The 22,005-nt window shown below is 35.7% G+C and overlaps 1 protein-coding gene across 1 annotated transcript; it reads right to left on the minus strand.

Annotated features, from left to right (window-relative positions):
• Positions 1-298: 298 nt before the first annotated feature.
• Positions 299-18,364, minus strand: LOC132561790 (ras-related and estrogen-regulated growth inhibitor-like). The gene is made up of 4 exons (XM_060226489.1): positions 17,459-18,364; positions 5,645-5,701; positions 4,457-4,530; positions 299-3,019 (listed from the first exon to the last, which is right to left on the minus strand). The coding sequence occupies exons 1-4, from the start codon at positions 17,607-17,609 to the stop codon at positions 2,519-2,521; spliced, it is 783 nt and encodes a 260-aa protein (XP_060082472.1). The 5' UTR covers positions 17,610-18,364; the 3' UTR covers positions 299-2,518.
• Between the last annotated feature and the right edge of the window lie 3,641 nt (positions 18,365-22,005).

Consider the following 22,005-nt stretch of genomic DNA (forward strand, 5'->3'; position numbering starts at 1 on the left):
CAGTATGTTTTATCAGACAAGACTGTGTTAACACAGTATGTTTTATCAGTGTAGGCTGTGTTAACACATTAGTTTTTGTTACCACAGTAGAATTTGTTATCGCAGCAGACTTTGTTAGGAAAAAGTGTTCTGATGTTTATATATAAATAAAAGAACCAACACCGCTGATGTTCACCTGTTTCCAAAATAAGTAGTTATACTTAATAGTTCAATATGGAGTATTCTCGACGGTGGTCTAGAGGTATGACGTCTACAAAAACGAGGACACAAAGTTAAGTAATATAACAATTCATTTTAACATGAGAAAACAATCGATAAATTTGCATCAATTTTACATTGTCACTCTCCCCTCTAACACACCCGGAAACTGCAGTTTCACACATTACACAGACACTCTCCCCTCTAACACACCCGGACACTGCAGTTTCACACATTACATTGTCACTCTCCGCTCTAACAAACCCGGAAACTGCAGTTCCACACATTACACGGACACTCTCCCCTCTAACACACCCGGAAGCTGCAGTTTCACATTACATTGTCACTCTCCCCTCTAACACACCCGAAAACTGCAATTTCACACATTACACAGACACTCTCCCGTCTAACTCACCCGGAAACTGCAGTTTCACACATTACATTGTCATTCTCCTCTCTAACACACCCGGAAACTGCAATTTCACACATTACACAGACACTCTCCCCTCTAACACACCCGGAAACTGCAGTTTCACACATTACATTGTCACTCTCCGCTCTAACACACCCGGAAACTGCAGTTCCACACATTACATAGTCACTCTCCCCTCTAACACACCCGGAAACTGCAGTTTCACACATTACATTGTCACTCTCCCCTCTAACACACCCGGAAACTGCAGTTTCACACATTACACAGACACTCTCCCCTCTAACACACCCGGAAAATGCAGTTTCACACATTACATAGTCACTCTCCTCTCTAACACACCCGGAAGCTGCAGTTCCACAGATTACATAGTCACTCTCCTCTCTAACACACCCGGAAAATGCAGTTTCACATGACATTGTCACTCTCCCCTCTAACACACCCGGAAGCTGCAGTTTCACATTACATTGTCACTCTCCCCTCTAACACATCCGGAAGCTGCAGTTTCACACATTACATTGTCACTCTCCCCTCTAACACATCCGGAAGCTGCATTTTCACACATTACATAGTCACTCTCCTCTCTAACAGACATTTCAAATTTCACATTTACTCACTTCATTCGTTTTGTTAATGCTTTATACAATATACAATGAGTAATATAGATTACAGGGTCTTATGCGGTTTAACATTACACCGAAGAGAATTGTAATTTGATGTTCACAATTTCGCGGAAATGACACAGGCAAATGTTGACAATTGTGGCAGTTGTAAAACAACATTTCTATGTTGATATACGTATTGTAGTTTATCATTTTCGTAATTTAAAATGGTCTTTAGCGATTTCACATTTCAAAATTGACCTCCCCTTACCATTGTTGAGCATTCTGCCTAGGACGAAATTATTTTAGTCTTAACTTTTATACAGATAGCAGACAAAATGTAGATAAACTAGGAAAAAGAGGTAATATAGATGTCTGATTATTAAAGCGTTACTACTGTTAGAACTAGGAAAAGAGGTAATATATATATTTATAGAGAGAGAGAGAGAGAGAGAGAGAGAGAGAGAGAGAGAGAGAGAGAGAGAGAGAGAGAGAGAGAGAGAGAGAGAGAGAGAGAGAGAGAGAGAGAGAGAGAGAGAGAGAGAGTTGAAAATTTCACATAGAATGTGAAACAAAAAGCAATATATGTATTGTAAATCAGCCAATGAAAATCTATTTTCGTTTCTACAAACGCGTCTGTGTTATGCAGTATTTTTTAAAACCAGTGTTTATCTAACTATGCTGTCGCTTACTGATCAAATGGTCATGTTGGAATATTGCAATAGCGATATTAGCAGATTGGCAATACCATAGCTGTAATTATCTGTAGTAGGGAAGCTCGTGACATATTTTACTAAAAACATTGTCATAAGACCAAAACTGAAATTAGGTAGCTTACATTAGTGACATTCGGATCATAATCAGTGTTACATACATAAAATAACTATAGAAAATAAGTTTTAAACACTTCCAACAGTATCAGTCTCGATGAGTAGGGGAGGTAACTCGATTTGAATTTCACTTCTAATGACGTTTTATTTGAAATTGAATAATTAAGTGGTATACATATTGCTAGCACAGTTAAGTTTCCAGTGTTAGAATTATCCTAGTAAGAATATCCATTGGTGGTAAGGTATTCTAAATGAATGCCCAACGTTCTAGGTCTTTCAATTTGCTTCATCGAATAAAAAATTGCAACCAATAATAGTTCTTACACCCTTACGATGACTATACAATTCTGTCTTTGATGCACAAATTGAAATGAAACAATGGGTATTCAATAGGTATTCAATAGCTGATTCAAAGTCCTCATTTTTACAATCGATTGCTAGTAGTATTTATTTGTGTGCTAACTGATGGTATAAAGGGCTTGTCGCCTCCGAGACAGTCCCCTGACCCTCGATTCCCCCTCTGAACTGTCACCAGCGTCCGCTTGTTCCAACACTATACTTGGCATAGACTGTTGTTTGTATAAAAACGGTTTTGACTTCTTCGTCTTCCGGTGAAAGATATACATGTCTTCGAATATTTTAAAAACACTGTCCACCGATTCCCGCACAGATATCTCATAAAAAGCAGAGCAACCAAGTTCTATTGCACGTGATTTACCCTCTTCCTCCGTAACCATTCGGTCGTGTAGTCTGTCATTCTGGTTTCCAATCAGTACACATGGCGCCCCCTGTTGGCCATTTTCCATCGCCATGCTCATTTTCCTTACCCGTTTGCAGTATGAGTTAATCAGGAATTTGATTCTGCTGCACTCGTTGAAACTACAACTGTCTGTGACTGAGTACATTAACACGTACGCATCTGCCCACTTAATGTTCTCTTCCGTTTTATTTTTCTCACCCTAAAACACAAATATATTATCAGTTAGAATCGTTTACATACGCACTGAGCGACACAGCAGTCTCTGGAGATTTTCGAAAAAGTCTCCAGGTATGATACAAATATTATAAAACAACTGAAATATATATATTTTTTTATTTTAACTTTCACCTTCCTTCCTCGCCTGGTATTATATGAATTCAACAAATACATATAACATTTGTTAACTACACAAACATTTCACCAGTAGTATTTGAGAAGTTATTTTTTTAGTATATTTTGATGAATGTATTTATGGATGAATGAACTGCACATAAGTAGCAATATCCAGTGTTCAAAGCCCGTGTCATTGACTGTACACTACCCCGTGTCCTTAGTGCATGGGCTAGAACTACCTTCGTAAATTACTTCCCAGTGATCAAGGATTCGATAAAGACACTCAAGAAGAATATACATTAAAGTATTGCTTTGTGATGCTGTTTACTCCGAGACAAACATAAAAAATTATATGTCCAAATGTTCATTTATCATGATCCTATCAGAAAAGTGAAATCAAAATAAATATTTACATTAAGATAATATCTGGAATCCTGCGTGATTGAATTTTACGCAATATACAGTATGATATTACATCTGTTGTGGCTGGAACTTATTTATTGCACTTAAATGTTGCCGCTTGTTATCGCACATTATACGTAAGCATTCTAATGTAACAAGATCTAGGATGGTTGTGGATTACGGAGGTGACATATGACGTAAATTCAAAGCTGATCACATTCTATTTTATAGACAAAATTTGGATTGTCTTGTATATTAACGGGAAACAGAAAATCAGACCCCATATCCATTAATATAACTTTATTGCCGTGTCTAGGACCTCTTCGGTGACGTTGTCCCCTGACATGACTCACCTATATTGCCGTGTTTAGGACCTCTTTGATGACGTTGTCCCCTGACGTGACTCACCTGTATTGCCGTGTCTAGGACCTCTTTGGTGACGTTGTCCCCTGACGTGACTAACCTGTATTGCCGTGTCTAGGACCTCTTTGGTGACGTTGTGCCCTGACGTGACTCACCTGAATTGCCGTGTCTAGGACCTCTTTTGTGACATTGTCCCCTGACATGACTCACCTGTTTGCCGTGTCTAGGACCTTTTTGGTGACATTGTCCCCTGACGTGACTCACCTGTATTGCCGTGTCTAGGACCTCTTTGGTGACGTTGTCCCCTGACGTGACTAACCTGTATTGCCGTGTCTAGGACCTCTTTTGTGACATTGTCCCCTGACATGACTCACCTGTTTGCCGTGTCTAGGACCTTTTTGGTAACATTGTCCCCTGATGTGACTAACCTATATTGCCGTGTCTAGAACCTCTTTGGTGACGTTGTCCCCTGACGTGACTCACCTGTATTGCCGTGTCTAGGACCTCTATGATGACGTTGTCCCCTGACGTGACTCACCTGTATTGCCGTGTCTAGGACCTCTATGGTGACGTTGTCTCCGTCTATGCACTTGTTACAGCTATATGTCTTTTCTGTAATAGAAACGTTACCCTGGTAACAACAGTTCGCGTCTACTGTTACATTTTACATGTAGCCAAGCCGTATTTTCATTTTCATGACAACAATAAAAACGATCGAATTTTAAATCTACCTTTAATGGAACACGCACACCTGATGTTTATTTTCTTTGACACATTTATCTTTTTGTCTGAGAATTCTAGCATACTATAGTCAATGTATATCTTACTTTGGAATTAACATTTAATTGTTTAACTAGATAAGATATCTTCACTGAATTATTCATGAACTGAAATAGTCACTGGAAACATTTCAAAAGTTTAGAATTTATTGACCTGGGCACAATGTGCATTTGCACTTGTAAATATAACACTTGATCACAAGATCTCAATACCAGCGATCACGGTGTCCAATTTATCATAAAGCTGTCACATAGACAACCGTTTATTTAGGGAGGCAGGCAGTTCGTGATTTATTGATTGTTAGATAATTGTGTATGTACTGTATTATCTGCCAGAAAGTAAAAAGCTATTTGTAACTCGTTAGAACTAGGTCAAAATGACAGTCTGTTCCCTGTATTAGTTGTGTAACTACAGTTGGTGGCTTCAAGGGGTAACGTTATGCGCCGCTTAAGATTTGTAAGATAAACTGCAATTCTTTAATGAATGAAAGACTTTGTAACGAAGGGTGCATTTCATAGACAACGATGAAAAAACTCGATAACAACTTGTTTCAAGAAGATATTCAGGTCGATGCAACGATTTCCAAATGCTATTTTTGTGTAACACCAGGTACAAAGAAAGGAACCATGCTAGGTCAGAAGCTATTTTATAGCTCATTAACTGATTTTTTTTATGAAAGTTAAGAATAATCAGCGCGAATTACGTGTTTTTACTACGTGTTATATCGGGTTCTGTAAACACGATCGCATAGTCTCTCCCCATAACATCGCACCATCCCTTAGCTTTGATGCCGTTAAGATTGGCACTGGCGGGAATCAAAGATCGGCTGGTATGACCTGGGACAAAATCTGGAGTCTGCAGCTGGAACAGTGTTAGATACAGAGGCTGACAGGGTCATAGGGTGCCAGGTTGATGGGATGGTGATGGGATGGAATGTGTTACCTACCTAAGTTCGGATCGTATTCTCCTATGAATCTTCTCGTCAGGAATCGTACAGTGAGAGCTGAAAAACACAAAGGCCAATTCTCAGAAGGGCACCATTACACCACGCATGTATAACGTTATATCCTGCAATGTAAGTCTAGATATAAAGAAATGCGATCTCTAACATGAGATAATATGTTTGATAGACGGGGGGAAACACCGATTTGAAAATATCATAACATTTGTTTTCTATCCTGAAACTTAGAGACACTGCTTTTGACCCAGATAATGAAAATTTATAATTTTTTCTTTGTTTTTTCTCACTGTATCGTTAAAGGCTATTTAAGTGCCGTATTTACTTTCAAATAAATCTATTAATATGATGTAAAGATTCCACAATTCGGTGATAGCCGTTAGGGAGATATAATTTCTTTTGTATTTTGACGATATTAACGCATAACAATTTATCTCTTTGAAATATGTGGAACTTTCCTGACTTGGAGCATTGTCCATTTTCTAATTATCTATTTATCTTTCCTATGTTCGTATTCCATGTTCCTGCATAGGTTAAGAATAGAACTGCCATATAAAGGCCCTAAAATATATTCCTGTTTCTTATGTACGTTTATCATATTCCGAAATACGTTTATTGTCCATATTCTTTATTCCACAGCACGGAATACGCTTTATACATGCACGTAAAAATTTGTAGAAAGTTACTTTATCACAGTTTAGTACATAAAGGTAGGATAATGATAAACGAAATGATATGTTCTAACTCCTTGTTGATGGTATTAAACGCTTTATTGTTTATTTTTTTGTTTATTTACATCTGCACCATGACGCTAATGTGACGTCATGCATTGACGCTCCGTGTAGAGGACAGGATGACCCTAAACATGACGTGACTATGTTTACGTAGATTTACGTAGACTTGCTTTCACGCTAATGAGCTGTGACTTGATTCGAAAATCTGGTTTACAACACACGTGTTTCCTGTATTTATCACAAAAAACAAGACGAGTTCCAAGAATCGCAACGTAGCTGTATATAGGTCAAAGGTCAAATGTCACTGCAATATACTTCATAAGTTTTTAGACGTGTTTCAGGTTGGTGTCAGAGTCACTTTGCTTGAAACTGTTTTAAAGGAATTATTTTCGACTTATTGTTAACTAATTGTCTCTTTATCTATAAGGTTCTTTTTTACTTAGGCTTCTAAATTTCGTATGTTGTCAGACCTATTAGGCCCGTGAGGTCATACTTCCATGTCAACGGTACGAAAACGTCATTACATTGTCACGTGACTTCTGGCATTACCATGGTAACAACTCGAAACACATTACCAGGGTATCAAACAGTTTGTATACCATAGTAACTGATTTAATTTTGTCACTGGTTTTGCGATGTTCCTGTATACTATCAACATTCTACTTTTGATATGTGTGTTTGCTAGTAATTTCAATAACATTATTCTTTACAGCAAATATTGACCTCCGCATAAAAATGTCAAATGTCAGTAAACATTAATAAAATATGCGAACAATGATAAATATATGTAAGCTACTGACATCTATTTGACGATTAATAAATTCCAATTTAAACTCGTACAACGATTAAATTCGTCCTAGATAGTAGCAACGTCAAATAGCTCAGGAGAAGATGTCGACCCTCCGGTGACCGGTATGGCTGGAATTCCTGTCCAAAATGATACTATATATTGATGTATATTCCTGTGAATTACTTGTGACACTGACCTGGCTATTGGGGGAATGTCCTCTCCGATGAATGACAACTAATGACATTTCTATACTATACATCTACACTGTGTCGAGTGACCGGTCAATATTTGATAGGAAATCATATATGTACTAGGTATTGGGAGGAGATAGGGTTTGTAATTGATTCCACCGTGTTTACAAATAGCTTGAAGAAGAAATGTGATCACATTCCACACAGGAATTCCAGACAGGAATTTCAATATAATTGTAGCAAATGCCATCCTTTATTGATAGTTTCACGACAAGCCGTGCATGTCTGATGCAAAAAAAAACCCAGATGATATTAGTATTATTAATGAGTAAATAACGCACGTATCCCAATCTAGGATTATAATCAATGAAAAACATGTTAGAATGCAAGAAAAAAAAGACAGGTGTTAAAGAAAAGTTAACATCTGCAAACGATACTTGCGCGGTATGAGCGAGCACTGAAAAGTATGACGAGATAATTATACATAGAGAGAGAGAGAGAGAGAGAGAGAGAGAGAGAGAGAGAGAGAGAGAGAGAGAGAGAGAGAGAGAGAGAGAGAGAGAGAGAGAGAGAGAGAGAGAGAGAGAGAGAGAGAGAGAGAGAGAGAGAGAGAGAGAGAGAGAGAGAGAGAGAGAGAGAGAGAGAGAGAGAGAGAGAGAGAGAGAGAGAGAGAGAGAGAGGGGAGAGAGAGAGAGAGAGAGAAATGGGGGGGGGGGGGATCGTTTAGAACTTTATGGCTGTTTGTTGTTACCCTTATCAAATGTTCGCATTGATACATCGGTCGGTTGTGGTAGTTTTTATTTAGTGCAAGGATCATCTCGGTCGATTACAGGTTAATTGCCTGTAATGAATCACCCTCTCTATTTGGATCGTTATTGTCTGTGATTATAAGGAATCACCTCAGAGTGAACGAGTTCAAAAAGATAGTGATGTCACTTCCAGACATTGGGGTCATGTATCCCGACAGAGGGATAGTTTATAGATGCATCAGTACTGTTTCATCAAACAAAAATGTCCTTTCATATCGGGACATTGAAACACTTGCATGTATAAGCATACGTGCAGAAAGAGACTATTTCCCTCTTATGTAGCAAGGTAATGAAGACAGCTGATAGCCATGCCAAATTGTTAGAACTTATGGCCAATGGCCAGGACGAATAATGAAATATGTACCAGCATTAGTTATGAAGCAGATAGAAAAGTTGGTGTTAGGACTGCAATGTTGAGTGATGTATTCACCATAATTTCCAGAAAAATATTGTCTTTTGTTGACATACCGGACTGAAGACAAGTATGACATCGTCGCCATGCAAATGTTGGTTTCTTCACGTGCATAAACACGTAAACCAGTATAATATCAACAGAGATTCTCGTGACGTAACATTTGTTTCAAACATGTGTCATATCGGCATGTGGTTTGCGCGTCAATCACGTTAATGTTCATTCTGTGGAGATTAGACGGCACAAAAGAATTTTCTCAAACAGTACGTGCTACAACACGTATGTCAATTATGTTTAACCTTGAGTTGGTGTCAATACAGCGGTAGACAATGTTATGTAACATAACTGACTTCAAGTTTCCATGTTTACGTCATCACAATACATATTTACCGACACCTCTGTCAGGCTATGATCGGTGTACTCATTGTCTTCTCTAAGTTAACAATACACCGGTACAATGGCGAAGTAAATTCGGCGGAAATTTTCTTATGACTCTGCTTCTTTCTTAAATAACATTAAAATGATTATGTTATGTGAGTCAGAGAAAAGTATATTAGTTTTTGTTCTTTTCAATCTTCGGGAATTCGAAAAAAAAAAAAATCAAATTTGAAGTAAAATAACAGGAAAAGTAAATTCAGTTGAAGTTTTTGCATGTTTTTGTGTCTTTTTGTACTTCAGTTCAGTCTGTAATATCGTGAAAAATATGCGAGTTTTAGTTAGTTAGTTAATTGATTTGTTTGTTTATTTGCTTGCTTGTTTCTTTGTTTATTTGTTTGTTTGTTTGTTTGTTTTCGATCTTGGCAGATTCTAAATGATCATCAAAGTAGAAACAATTAACTCTCCTTGTTTACCGGAAATCTGTGTTAGTATGTAATGTCTGACCATAGCTTCACGTTATCGTCTGAGTGGTAACCTGATAGCCTCACGACAAAGTGACGTATATAGGTAATTAACACGTACTTTAGTGTTGCCAGGTAGGTAAAAAAACATGAAGTAGAAACCGTTAATCACAATTTAAATCGGAAAAAAATGGCCTGAATGTGAAGTTTTCCTGAACTTTGTGTTTACTCTACATCCGAAGGCCATGCCATACACAAATGGTGCGTGACGGGAGGAAATAGAACTCTCCGATCTTATCAGTGGGTTACACTGAGTGAATTCCTTAGTCGGAGAAACGTCCATAATCTGGTACATATTCAAATTAAGCTTCATTTAACGTAATAAATTAAATTTCATTACTAATAACGTTTGTTACGTATTTGATGTCATTACGAAACATGGAATCAAGATTATAACATATTTCTGGTTTGATAAAAAGTGTTTAAAGGTATATGTATTGTTACAAGTCGTTGTTCATGTTCTGACTGTATACAATATATTCCCCTGAGTGCTGTGTTTATAGAATCAAGTACCAGAGAAACACTGCATTATATTGTACATGGTTAAACACTTTCCCCAGAGACGTACGTGACGATGCACATCTCAAGCACCAATAGTATTGTATATCATAACAGGCCATATCCGGATGCATATTGGACAGTCGATGCCAATTAATAAAACCTGAAGAGACCCGAAAACAACTCTTGAAATTTGATCAATATATATTGAGTTTACAACAACTTCCTGTCTCAGAGTTTGTCTAATCATGTCATAAACATCATGATCATTTTAATATTGGTGTTGGCATAAAAGTTATTATCTATAACATAAGTATGTTTACTTAATTTCTTTGTTATGTAACGACTGGTATCGCTTCTTAATACACAACGGAATATGATCAAAATTCGAAACAACTTTACCATTTACTATTTGACAAAGTTCATTAGCCAAAATGTCCTTAATTTCATTATATCTGACATGAGTATAGCTTGGTCCTTAAACAAAGAAGAAATAATCATTAGATGATAAAAAGAAGAAAAATACGCAGAAAAAAGAAAATAGGTAAATAGCAGAAAAAGGAGACGACGTAATCCAGACGATACTTAAATCCCGATGATATTCCGAACAATGGTAAACGAAACGACCGAATGATGTACTAAATTTCCATCAATCAGGTCCCATTAGTTAAATAATTACTTACGTTTGTTACCCACTGAGGAGGGTAACATAAGTACATATGAACCTAACACATACTTGATATGTGGGACTGTAGTTGGACTTGAGATAACAAGGTCCACACTCCCACTTAGTACTATCAGTTGGTTACCAAAAATACTACACACTTAACGGTCCGTTTGTGCCTGCCAATGTGATGCCAAATTATTCCATGATAAATGTTGAGAATCTTCATGAAAGTGATGCTTTAATTGTACACTTAGATACTTGACAAACTATTTGAAGTTCTTATGTATACCTAAAGTCCATGACGGCTCGTCCTTAAAGGATAGAAGTTGAAAGGATGTTTTATAGATATAAAACCATAAATACATCATGAATCCATCATGTCAGTTAAAGACAAAGATACTATTTTACTTTCGGAGTGCCATTTATATGTAAAAATATATTTTGACAGCCAAATCGGTTTAAATGGTTTCTGTTAGACATCTTACTATTTAGGAGCGAGTGACACCGTATTCAATATGAATGTACAAGTATATACTTAGATAATGCATCGATACCTGACACGAAATAGAACCTGCCACTATCCACTTTACTTGTCAGATACCACTGATGTCTTGGACGACATAAGCAGCAATTTTGAAATCTAACAAGAAAGACTGACAAAGATTAGCAGTGTAGACAGTCAATTTGCTGTTTGATAATGGCACTATATGTCGATAAAATCATAAAACATGTCAGAGAGATTGTTATCAAGCGGATTATGAGCTTTCTTGTAACTTATTCCGACGACCGCCCAGGTAACCGATAACTGAAAATCAGTGTCAGATATCAAGTGTTGACGGGTTTTACGTTATACAAGCAAACTGTCAGATATCATTTATACTGTACAAAGCCTTTACAAACCTTTCTTAAAATGATCTGAATCAGTCTTCTGTTATAGGTCGGATCGGCAATATATCCGGACTGTTTTAATCACTTTCACAAAATACGAAATTTTAGTAATTTGAAATTAGGTCGCTTTCATTCTTATGTAGATGTAAGACCGACATATTCCATCGTTATGTGATTTCTAACTTCAAATACAGCTGTAAAATCGTACCAGTTATCCCTATTTATAAATTTCATTAAATATCAACGCCCTCCCCAACTCCCCGATGGCTTCATTACGGCTCAGGAAAGAAATAACACTATATCTTTAACGTGGAATTTGCCGAAATATGTCAAGTTTTTTTTTGTTGACTTTATCAATATAATATCATTTGTCAACTTTGGTATACATATTTAAAATGTTTTTTTTATGAAGGTATTTCGTTTTGCAATTTAGATCAACCACTCTTTATGAATTTTACATCGCGTAACTGAAAAAAATGGTGGTACCAATGTGATTCAAGCAATAATTTGCGGGAATATGTTATTTCTAAGGAAGAAAGATAAACTTTTTCCGGGCGTGTGTTGAATGTTAGAGAATTTACATAAAGTTTTAGGCAGTATTTATAAACTGGATACAGTCAATAAATTCAACGTCCTGCTACATCTACACAACGTTACAGTATATAATATGAAGAAGAGGATGACCTTTTTCTGAAAGGTGGTGTTTGTTATGCTCTCAATAGACAAGTGTTAAAGGTTTATGTCTACAAGCAGGTGTGATAAATCATAATCAGTTTAGAGTGTCGTTGGACATAGGCTCTGTTGTAAGGGGTACGAATATATTGGAAGTATGTAATACATATTGGAGATGGCTGGTACAAATATTTGTATAATGCTTGAATTTTTGGTGCGTGGAATTATATACATTTATATAGAGGTTATGTTAGCCTTAGGCCTTTTGTCACTTTTATCAAAATATTTTTATTCTCTGAAATGCTGATCTGGTTAAACATTCCAAATGGCCTAATATTTTGTTAATGAAATTACAACAAGTTTTGTTAGTACTTATATAAACACTCTACGCCTTAATTCGAAAACTGGTTACGTGTGCAAAATAATATACATGTATTGACATCTGGACTGGATTACTAATTGGTCGAAATCGACATCAAATTATAGCTGTATTAGTCCTATAAAAGAGTGATTACAACATAAATAATAACCGCTCCCTGCATTAATACACAGCGCAACACAATAAACAGTCACTATTACCAGACGGGAGCGATTATTAACCCAGATTAGGAGAGTATTACCTACCGGTATTACATGATAGTGTCAGAATTAAAGAATGAAACAAGTTAAACAGGTAGTAACCGGATTGTCTAGATTGTTGACAATACGATAACTTGTAGATCATACAATAAGCAGTCAAGGCTGATTAGTGGTATACAGCTGGGTATCAGGGTATACTGGATAAAACGTTATTATGCCAAAGATCGACACGAAAGGTTGTTTTGTTCAATACTTTGTGAATTTTGTTTTCTAAAAGCACAACAACCTTCGTTAAGTTGCATGTAAGTAACTCAACGATGTCTATACTTCAAAACAGATATGACTGAATAGATATTGTGTTTGGGCTGGTTATAACGTTACTTCCAAAGATAAAACTACAAATCTGCCGCAATGTGTCAGTGTACATATCATCTAATAATTGTTTCGGCATATTGATCTAGGCTTTAATGTGCTAGGTAAACTTGGCTCATTGTCATCTTGAACTTTCGTACCTTAACCCAAGACTTTATGATATGACGGGTAACACTTTCATCGGTTTTTGTCAATCTATACAGCTACATACCGACTTTCCTTGGGGTAAACATTATAACAATCTGGTGCTAGGAATCGATACATATAATAAAATCAATTTACTTCGTTGATCATATCGAAAAGAATGTTTAAGTTAAACAGTATAATACAATACCAGTCGAACATTATGGCTTTATAAGCTCCGATATAGACATATGTTAAACAACAGCAAACTAATCGTTGATACACACAGGTGGAATATTTCGAGTTGTCACTAAACGCGTGAAACTTTGACGTACGTAGATCTGATGACAAATGTTTTACAAAGTCAGCAAGTTTTTCTGACAGACCTCTTTGGAAAAGGTCAAACGTTAACACAGGTGAAGGTCGCGCCATTTACATTTCAATGTACAAGTTAAACATGGGAATGTTTAATAATAGTGGAAGATGCAGCCTTGAAGTTTTTGCGTAAACAGTGTTGGAATTGAATCATCAAAGGCTAGGGAGATGTTTCCCCCAATGTTTAACACTCGTTTTCCCTAATGTCTATGTGTCGGACGTCAATAATTTGTATGTGTCGCCGACCTCTATATCACAAAAGGTCTAAATTACCTCTCGTCCATTACAGGTTCTCCGAGTTTACATATGAACCTGCTTTATTCAAGAAACATTCACTGGTCTTGTACCAATGGATATTTTACAAAAAGATTAGTCAGCTAAAGCTCGATGTAGATGAAATTATCCTTTGTTGACTAAAAAGTTGTTAACGATATTGTAGACGATGCCGTGGTTTAGAAGTTAAAAGCGCCGCTTTTTTGTTTTCTTCAGAACAATACGGTATTGGTGCACACATAATTGAAACTTTAAATAACGAAATAAAAATTCAAGTTGACTATTTCTTACAGTTCCATCAGTATACGACATAACACTACAAACGATCCGAGAAAACTAGTTTACAAACTTGGCGTGAAATTACGTCCACGGGGCGTGTGATTAAATATTGTTATAATGTTTCCCGTGAACAATCGACAAATTTCAGTACCCAGATAAGATATTAGCTTCATCCCTATAACAGTACAATAATACAGTGATGAGTTAGTGGAGTAGTTCACCGCCGGATGAGTTCAACTGACCTATTTTCTGTTCAACTGTAAATGAACTTCATTCTCTATTTTTTGGTTCATTTTTCTAATTTATTCTTTTAAAACTTCAGCATCATTCAGGTTCTAAAAATGCATCTTTCAGACAAAATTCTGTCACATTTCACTACGAAAAATTGTAGTCGAAGTAGACGGAAATTGATATTTCAATGTATTTTCCTATATAAAAGACGTGTTCTTTTATAGTGCGTGATATTTGAAATTCAGAACAACGTTCTTGTGGTTGTTAAACATCCTCCCCGGTATAAACCAATTAGGAAGCAAAAATCTCGTTTATCTGTCAATCAAATAACACAATCTGTCTGTAGTCTAAATTTCCCTTTATACTGTAATATATGATATTTGACATATGAAGTCTTGTTTGTTTCTTTTATTTCTTAATGTCACTGGAGATTTCGTCACGTTTTAAATACAAATTTACGCTGTACTAGCGAAAGTGAAAGTTGAAATGTCCTCAGTCAACAGGTCGACAGTAAATCTATCTTCTTCAGATGTTTAAAGTGGGTAAATGCAGTGTTAAATGACACAAGGTATGTCTAGCATTAACTGGATGTCCACAGCCCAGACAATACTACATAATTGTGTGTGATTGACAAAAATTCCGGCTTATCATCTGTACATATCAACTTGTTTCATTTTCTTTGGATGAACAACGAGCTAAAATGCCTTAAATGCAGAAGTAAAAGGACTTACCACACACATGATATGAATTATTTTCTAATCGTGTTGTGAAATCAGATTATTCGAGATTAATAACTCATGTCAACCATTTGAGCAGTTGAATGTACGTGAATAGATAATGCCAGTATATCGTGCTATCGTCTGCACGTGTCATTATTTAAAGTTATACAATATTTTTATTTTATTTATCAAATTTACCAATCAACAGAACAATCAGTGAAATTTTGATATTTTGAAATTCTCTCATGATCTGATAACAGATAATAAAATCTTGTTATTTTCCTTTTTATCTAATCTATATATCGACTGCGACACAATATACAAGAATGTTTGCCGAGGACGCGAGATCGGATCTCTTCACCAGCTAGTTTCTAGACATGTGTTCACAATCTGTGCTTGTTCACAATCTGTACTTATGTATGCTTTGCATGATAATATTGGATAGATCATTTTTCGTACACAATTCATGACCAAGCAAAACAGTAAAGACGTATACGATAATTGTAAGGGAAAAGTTTACAGAAAAGACAACAGCTTCACAAATACAAAGTCCAAGAATAAACATCCGTCCTTGTTCCGTCGCATTGTACAAAAGACACACAAGTAAATTTAATACAAATTTAGAGAAGATATATTAAAGAAAAACAATAAATTGAACCGCATCATACAAATGTGTCGTCTTTCTTGGACTCACCAGTGATGCTAGGGGTCTAAATGTTGAAGCAGAAGGCGACCGAGGAAATACAAAGCGATCTAAAGGAATGTAAGAATCTAGATGGGCAAGTGCACTAGTCTGATAGTTTTAAAAGAACGTCAAGAGTATGTGTATGAATTACATCGTTGCATGCGGGTTACGGTAAGTCTCGGGTATTAGAACTCTCTCAGACTTGGGAGCTAGAGAAAGACTGAGGTTTATAACTTTGCCCAAACATGAAGTCAGCTAGCATATACAACGTAGGGCAAATGAAAAAACTTATAGAACTTTGATATGTAAGTGTGGCAAATTAATAAAGGTAATTGAAGGCTTGAAATAAACACACTCCATTAACGAGTACTCGCTGTGTTCAGAACCAAGGCGACCCTAATCGGTTACAACCTTTTTGGACATTATATGACCTGAATTAAGTATTTAAAGCATCCTTAACGTTATAAATAAAACGTTTTACAATGTTGGTTTACCGTCGCATGCTGTATTTAAACTTTATAATACAGCAGTTAAGCGCGAAATGTCAGAGCAATAACGGACCACAGATTTATAGCTTTTGGTGTTTGTATTGTTATTTACAACAAATAAATTCAATATTTGTGTCACCATCCGTGAGATATACACATACACTGGTGTTTATCAAACGTCTAGCTTTCTCCTGTAATTTCTCTATTATTAACGGTCCCAATGTCACATTGTGTTCGATATGGAATTCAAGTGGAAATTCTGGCTCCATAGAAATTGTGTCATGGTGTCACAAATGTCAGATCGGCGTTGAACAACAATTACAAAATCACGACAAATCTAGGTTGTTTTAGGAGTTATTCAAAAGACTCGCGAGATTCAGTTTTACAGTTAATTCAGAGCGGTCATTGCCTGTTCTTTGTACAATGTCTTTGTTAATTATGGTAAAATGCATTTCGAAATCAACATTTCATATCTAAAATCAAGAAATGAAAAAGCTCAAGCTAACACTAAGTAATAAATATGTTTGACTCTGCTGTATCTTATCTAAATTTGTATTAAGCAGTGTTTTCAACATGCGTGTCTTTTGTACAATCTTGGAGTTTGCAAGTGGTAGACACTGCTGGTGGACTTTTAGTCTCCGAAATTTGCCATAACCTGCATGCCACATTTTAATTAACTTGGCACGGCTCAGAATATATATATGTAGTTGGCATTTCTCTAAACTTATCTTGCATATGAAAATTAGGAAAGTTAGTCTAGTACACCTCCCATTAAGATTTTGAACAATCTTTAAGCAAAGGAACCATAATACAAAACCTTCATATGATACGACAAACAAAATCGACAAAGAGGCTATCAACATGGTTTAATTCAGACTCAAACTCGACGACACAAACTCAGAATATTAATGTGATTTTCCATTAATGGATTTAAAAATGAACTAAGATGGAACTAAGTTCAATAAACAGAGTATCAGCAGTGTATGTATTATTAAGTTCAGTTATCAAAATGACTACATCAACCAGTATTTCTGTAATTAATGTTTATCATCATGTTTTACCAAAATATCAATTAACTAGAACCGAATTGCTGTAATAAGGAAAAATAAAAGACTTACCTGATTTGCCAACTCCATTCTGTCCCAGGATAACAACTCGAAATGGACGTTGCTTTGAAGACATCGATATCTTGCGGAGGAGATTGGGGGATGACATGTTTCTCATATTCTCTTTGAGTTTTTCCCTGTGTATTGAAGTAATATCTGTCATGGTAATAACTGCGACACAATTAAACTAACATACTCCACACCTCATACAGTTACTGACAACGCTGATGTTCTAAAACCTCGATAACATATTTTTCTGTTTTGTATACAATGTTCAATGTGGTATGTTTTTCACAACATTAACCATCCCAAATACATCTGATCATGGACACATCGTATCACACAAATATGTTCCGGTGGCACTGGATGCCAAGAATACTGAAGTTCCCACAGTTCTATGAGTTCCCAGACGAGTGTGACTTAGATAGCAACTGACACTCAACCGAAGGTCTCTCTACTATACCCTCTCTCTGTGTGCTCAGTGTATCTATCTACTTCCACTGACGTACGGTATAGTGATACAGGGATTACGCTTGTCTTCGTCAGCAAATGTAATTGACAGGGTCAGTGCTTGACCATTAATTCCACCATCTATCAGTCATTCAGCGGAAATAATCACTCTCCCGGCAATTTTTAATTCATGTTACACAAATAACTTTCCGTGTGTTTTTTTTCTATCTCAAATCTCCACGCAAACAAAATAACAATACACTATTAAAGAAATCCCGAACGTAGTTATTTGTAATCATTGAACAGTCGTCATCGCTCTTAAAACATGAGAACATGTATTCATTAAAACGAATTGTGATTTAGAAAAGCGACACTCCACTTCAGTATCCCGTACTACTACACTACGTGTATTACTATTTCAGCGCCGGTGTCGGAGCATACGTATTTATCACAGTAAGTAGCACTAATGCAGTTTGATAGGGACTGCTGTGTTCCCGTGTGGTTTACCACAGAACAGTGACAGCACGACCAAACAGGTGCAGGCTTCGGAAGGGTGGTTACATTGTCAGCGACTTAATTCATAAATACTAGGCGTCATAAAATCAGGTCGTTTAGCACTATCGCGTAAGGTCAACCCTGTCTAAAACCGATTATTATATTTTATAAACTATATTGTACATTGAATTTGGATGTAACTTGTCACGAGAGAGTGGAATACTGTGATGTGTCAATAACGGGACTATAATTAAAAAGAAAAAACTTAGGTGAAACCTGTCAAAGGAAGATTTACATACTTACTGATATTCCATGAGCATTGTAACAACTTCCGAATGTCAAACCAATTACTATATTATAACGCAAAACCACTGTATCTACATGAAGCATTTACATTAGCCAACCACTGTAACAAACCGGAAATTGCTACAGAAGTATATCTTAACCGGAAGTAACGGTATATATCGTCAATAAAAAAACCACAAAGAAGTTAAGAAATTCTGATTTACAAAGGTAATATGAAAAGCTAGACACGAAAACGCCTGCCTTTTTATCATTTAATTATGAGCTTGTGCTACTTTACCTCCTTTCTCATATTAACAGAATTAGCAGCACCACATGTGGTACTTGTGGTATACATATGTTCGTTAACGTTGAGAAAAAATGAGACAGACTTCACGCAGAGGCAAATCAAAGTGTTGATGATAGTGACACAGAATTAAACTATTTGGAAGGGGCAAGAGAGTGCAATGATATTATCAGTACACTATTTTGAACGTGAAAAAAAATTCAGTTTCCTTAAGTCGTAACTGTATTAATCTACATCGATACCGGCCTTGGATCCTCTTGGGAGGATACATTAATTTTTTTTTTTTTTTTTTTCAAATCATAATAAGAAGGCATGAAGATATTCATGTAAACTCAGTAACAGATACATTTACGTACCTCAAAGACATGAAATGTCTAAAAATGCATGTCTATAATTGTATATGTACATAAGTTGAATATAGATCTAGATTATTTATACTGGAATATATCAATTAGTTCACTGTATACATGTTCAGCAAATGGTATATCTCAACCAGAGACTCCCAAAAAGTATTTCAGCATTTAACTTCAACAGGCAAAGAGGATATGTAGCATGGACTTAGATTTAGGCTGTTAAGTGTATCGTCTATCCGAACGAAAGGTACCAAGAAATTAATGAATTCATTTGTAGGAATATACTACACAGCAGTATATAATCATTGTTATATAGGACCCGTATTAGCTTCCATAAAAATCAATTAAAGAACGCGAATTCAAGGTTTTGAAGAAAGCTCTTTAATGCTTATCTTTAATTCAGAGGTGTTAGTGAATGGATCTACTGAGATGAAAAATAATTCTAGGACTCTCTGACATTGATATATTTACATGTAGCTATAGAATCAATCTGTGTGTGTTCTCACTCTTCCTGCTGTCTAACACTATATGTTTTACTATACTTACAGTTGATACCTTAAACCGTCGTTCCTCATGCTGAAGAATTCGCATAGCACCACGTACACCTGCAATCAACAAAAAATATCCTTATCAAATCTACACTCTTTTCCCTCGAATCTTAAAAAGTGCAACAAAAACACCGCATAATGATTGCTTTTCCCTCAGTTTTTTTTTATGAAACTCACAGAAATTTATCAAAGGTAATTACGTTTTGAAGGTCGTTAACGAATAGTTAAAAGCATTTGTTATCAAAGGTCATCGTTCATGCGTTTATTTTTTCCCAGCAACTATGAAATCACGGGAACAATTTAAAGATGTGCTCTCAAAACATGAGGGATGTTGTGTGGTAAACAAACCATAATGGATGTAGCATGATGTAGGGTTATATCAAACATTGGCAGTAAAGATATCATTTTAACATCTACGAAGGCGGAAAGTAATCGCAAAGGTGCAAACTAATATTTGTTCTATTTTTTAAAGTTTCGAGAATATATTGATAATATTTATCTATATTCTGAGGACATGCTGCTTTTCATTTTAAAGAAATGATCTAATCAGATAAACGGAATACACCTATGTGTAATCGGAACATTAAGAAAAGTCAAATACTTATGTTAAATATTTATAAATTAGTTTTCAACAGGTAGAGTTATGTTAATGAGATACAGTTCCCGAACTATATTTAGAACATTCTGCATTTCTTTTTTTAAGATAAAAACTAACCAAATGGATAGAATAGACTTATGTGTAATCACAACGTTAAGAAAAGTCAAATACTTACGCTATATAATTATTACTTAATTTTTAAAATGTAAGGTTATATGAAGGAGATACACAGTTCCCGGAATTTTATATGATGTCCTATTAGACTAATGTAATGTATCCGTTCGACGATATAAACTCAACTAACCACATAACCCAATACTAATCTTTTATATAGTCCTACACTCTTAACAGTAGCACGATTATGTGGCTTATCACCTGTAAAAGAATGCAAGAAGTTTGATAAGAAATTAAGATGAAATTACACATCCTGGATGGTTGTTGTGTAAACCCGTTTCTCAGGTAAAAACTACAGGTAAGGTGTTCGCCCTTGGTGGCACGTAAACATGTAAAGATAAACATAAAACTCGCGTGATACTTCCAGGATAAGATCTCGATATCTCGATTTCGGCTTCGCCTTGATCCATATTGCTTTCTATATTAATTATTGTTAGATATCAGTAATTTAATTTATGCGACCATGTGCTAAGCACTGTAAAACAGATAAACCTGGCCCTTTCTGTGGGGTTAGAGTAAAAACGTTGTGCTTGATTTGCTTATCAAAATAACAATATATTAAGTTTATATTTTGAAAAGTGTGGTAACATTCCCATACATTTCCATTCATATTTTTCAAGTTAGCAAAATAATGACATAAAAAAATTCAATATCAGCGTATTAGTATTTTTTGCTCTCATTGATAGTGCTTTATCATATCATTAGTACCATAGAAATGTACACAGGTTTACTGCTAATTAAGATATCTAAAGAGTCGGTACCTTGTACCTGGAACGCTCCCACGTTTTAAATTATCAAGCTAATATACACATTATCACTTATACAAGGCAGGTAAACATACCAATCAAAAAGGGAGGTGTATTTATAAGAAAACTAATTTCCTGCTCAATATTTTAATGAATTTTTGAATGTTTTCCTTCCGTTATCGTTTAACTCAACATACATAATACAATATAGATAAACTAGGTATTTCAACATGTAACACGCAGTTTCTTTAAAACCGTGTTTGAAGTCAATATTAACAAATCACATCCATTCAACCTCAATAGTTGTCGGATATTCGATGTTGGACAAGCTTGATAACAAAAAATTTTTTTTTTTTAAATGTTATGTAATATAGAAAGAAGAAAACACTTAAAGAAACTTACATCGCCATTGATCAAATATCGTTTCTGAAGGATACAAAACATGAACATTTATTGTTAAAACAATCAGATATAATAATACAAATTGTAAAATAAAAGAAATCATAAAACTGACAAAGCTTGAAAAACCATGCACTGACACCCCCAAAATGTGACCTCTACACCCACAGATACAGGGTCGATCTGTTTGCTGCTGTCGAATTAAAA

Source organism: Ylistrum balloti, unplaced genomic scaffold (assembly GCF_031769215.1).
Source record: "Ylistrum balloti isolate Yb309-2 unplaced genomic scaffold, AGI_CSIRO_Ybal_v1 Utg371278, whole genome shotgun sequence".
Taxonomy (NCBI): domain Eukaryota; kingdom Metazoa; phylum Mollusca; class Bivalvia; order Pectinida; family Pectinidae; genus Ylistrum; species Ylistrum balloti.

Excerpts from the sequence above, each read along its gene's own strand:
- LOC132561790 (XM_060226489.1), bottom strand. The coding sequence starts at position 17,609 with ATGACAGATATTACTTCAATACACAGGGAAAAACTCAAAGAGAATATG. Across the intron at positions 5,702-17,458 it reads GAATGGAGTTGGCAAATCAG|CTCTCACTGTACGATTCCTG; the intron begins GTAAGTCTTTTA and ends TGTGTTTTTCAG. Across the intron at positions 4,531-5,644 it reads AGAATACGATCCGAACTTAG|AAAAGACATATAGCTGTAAC; the intron begins GTAGGTAACACA and ends TTTCTATTACAG.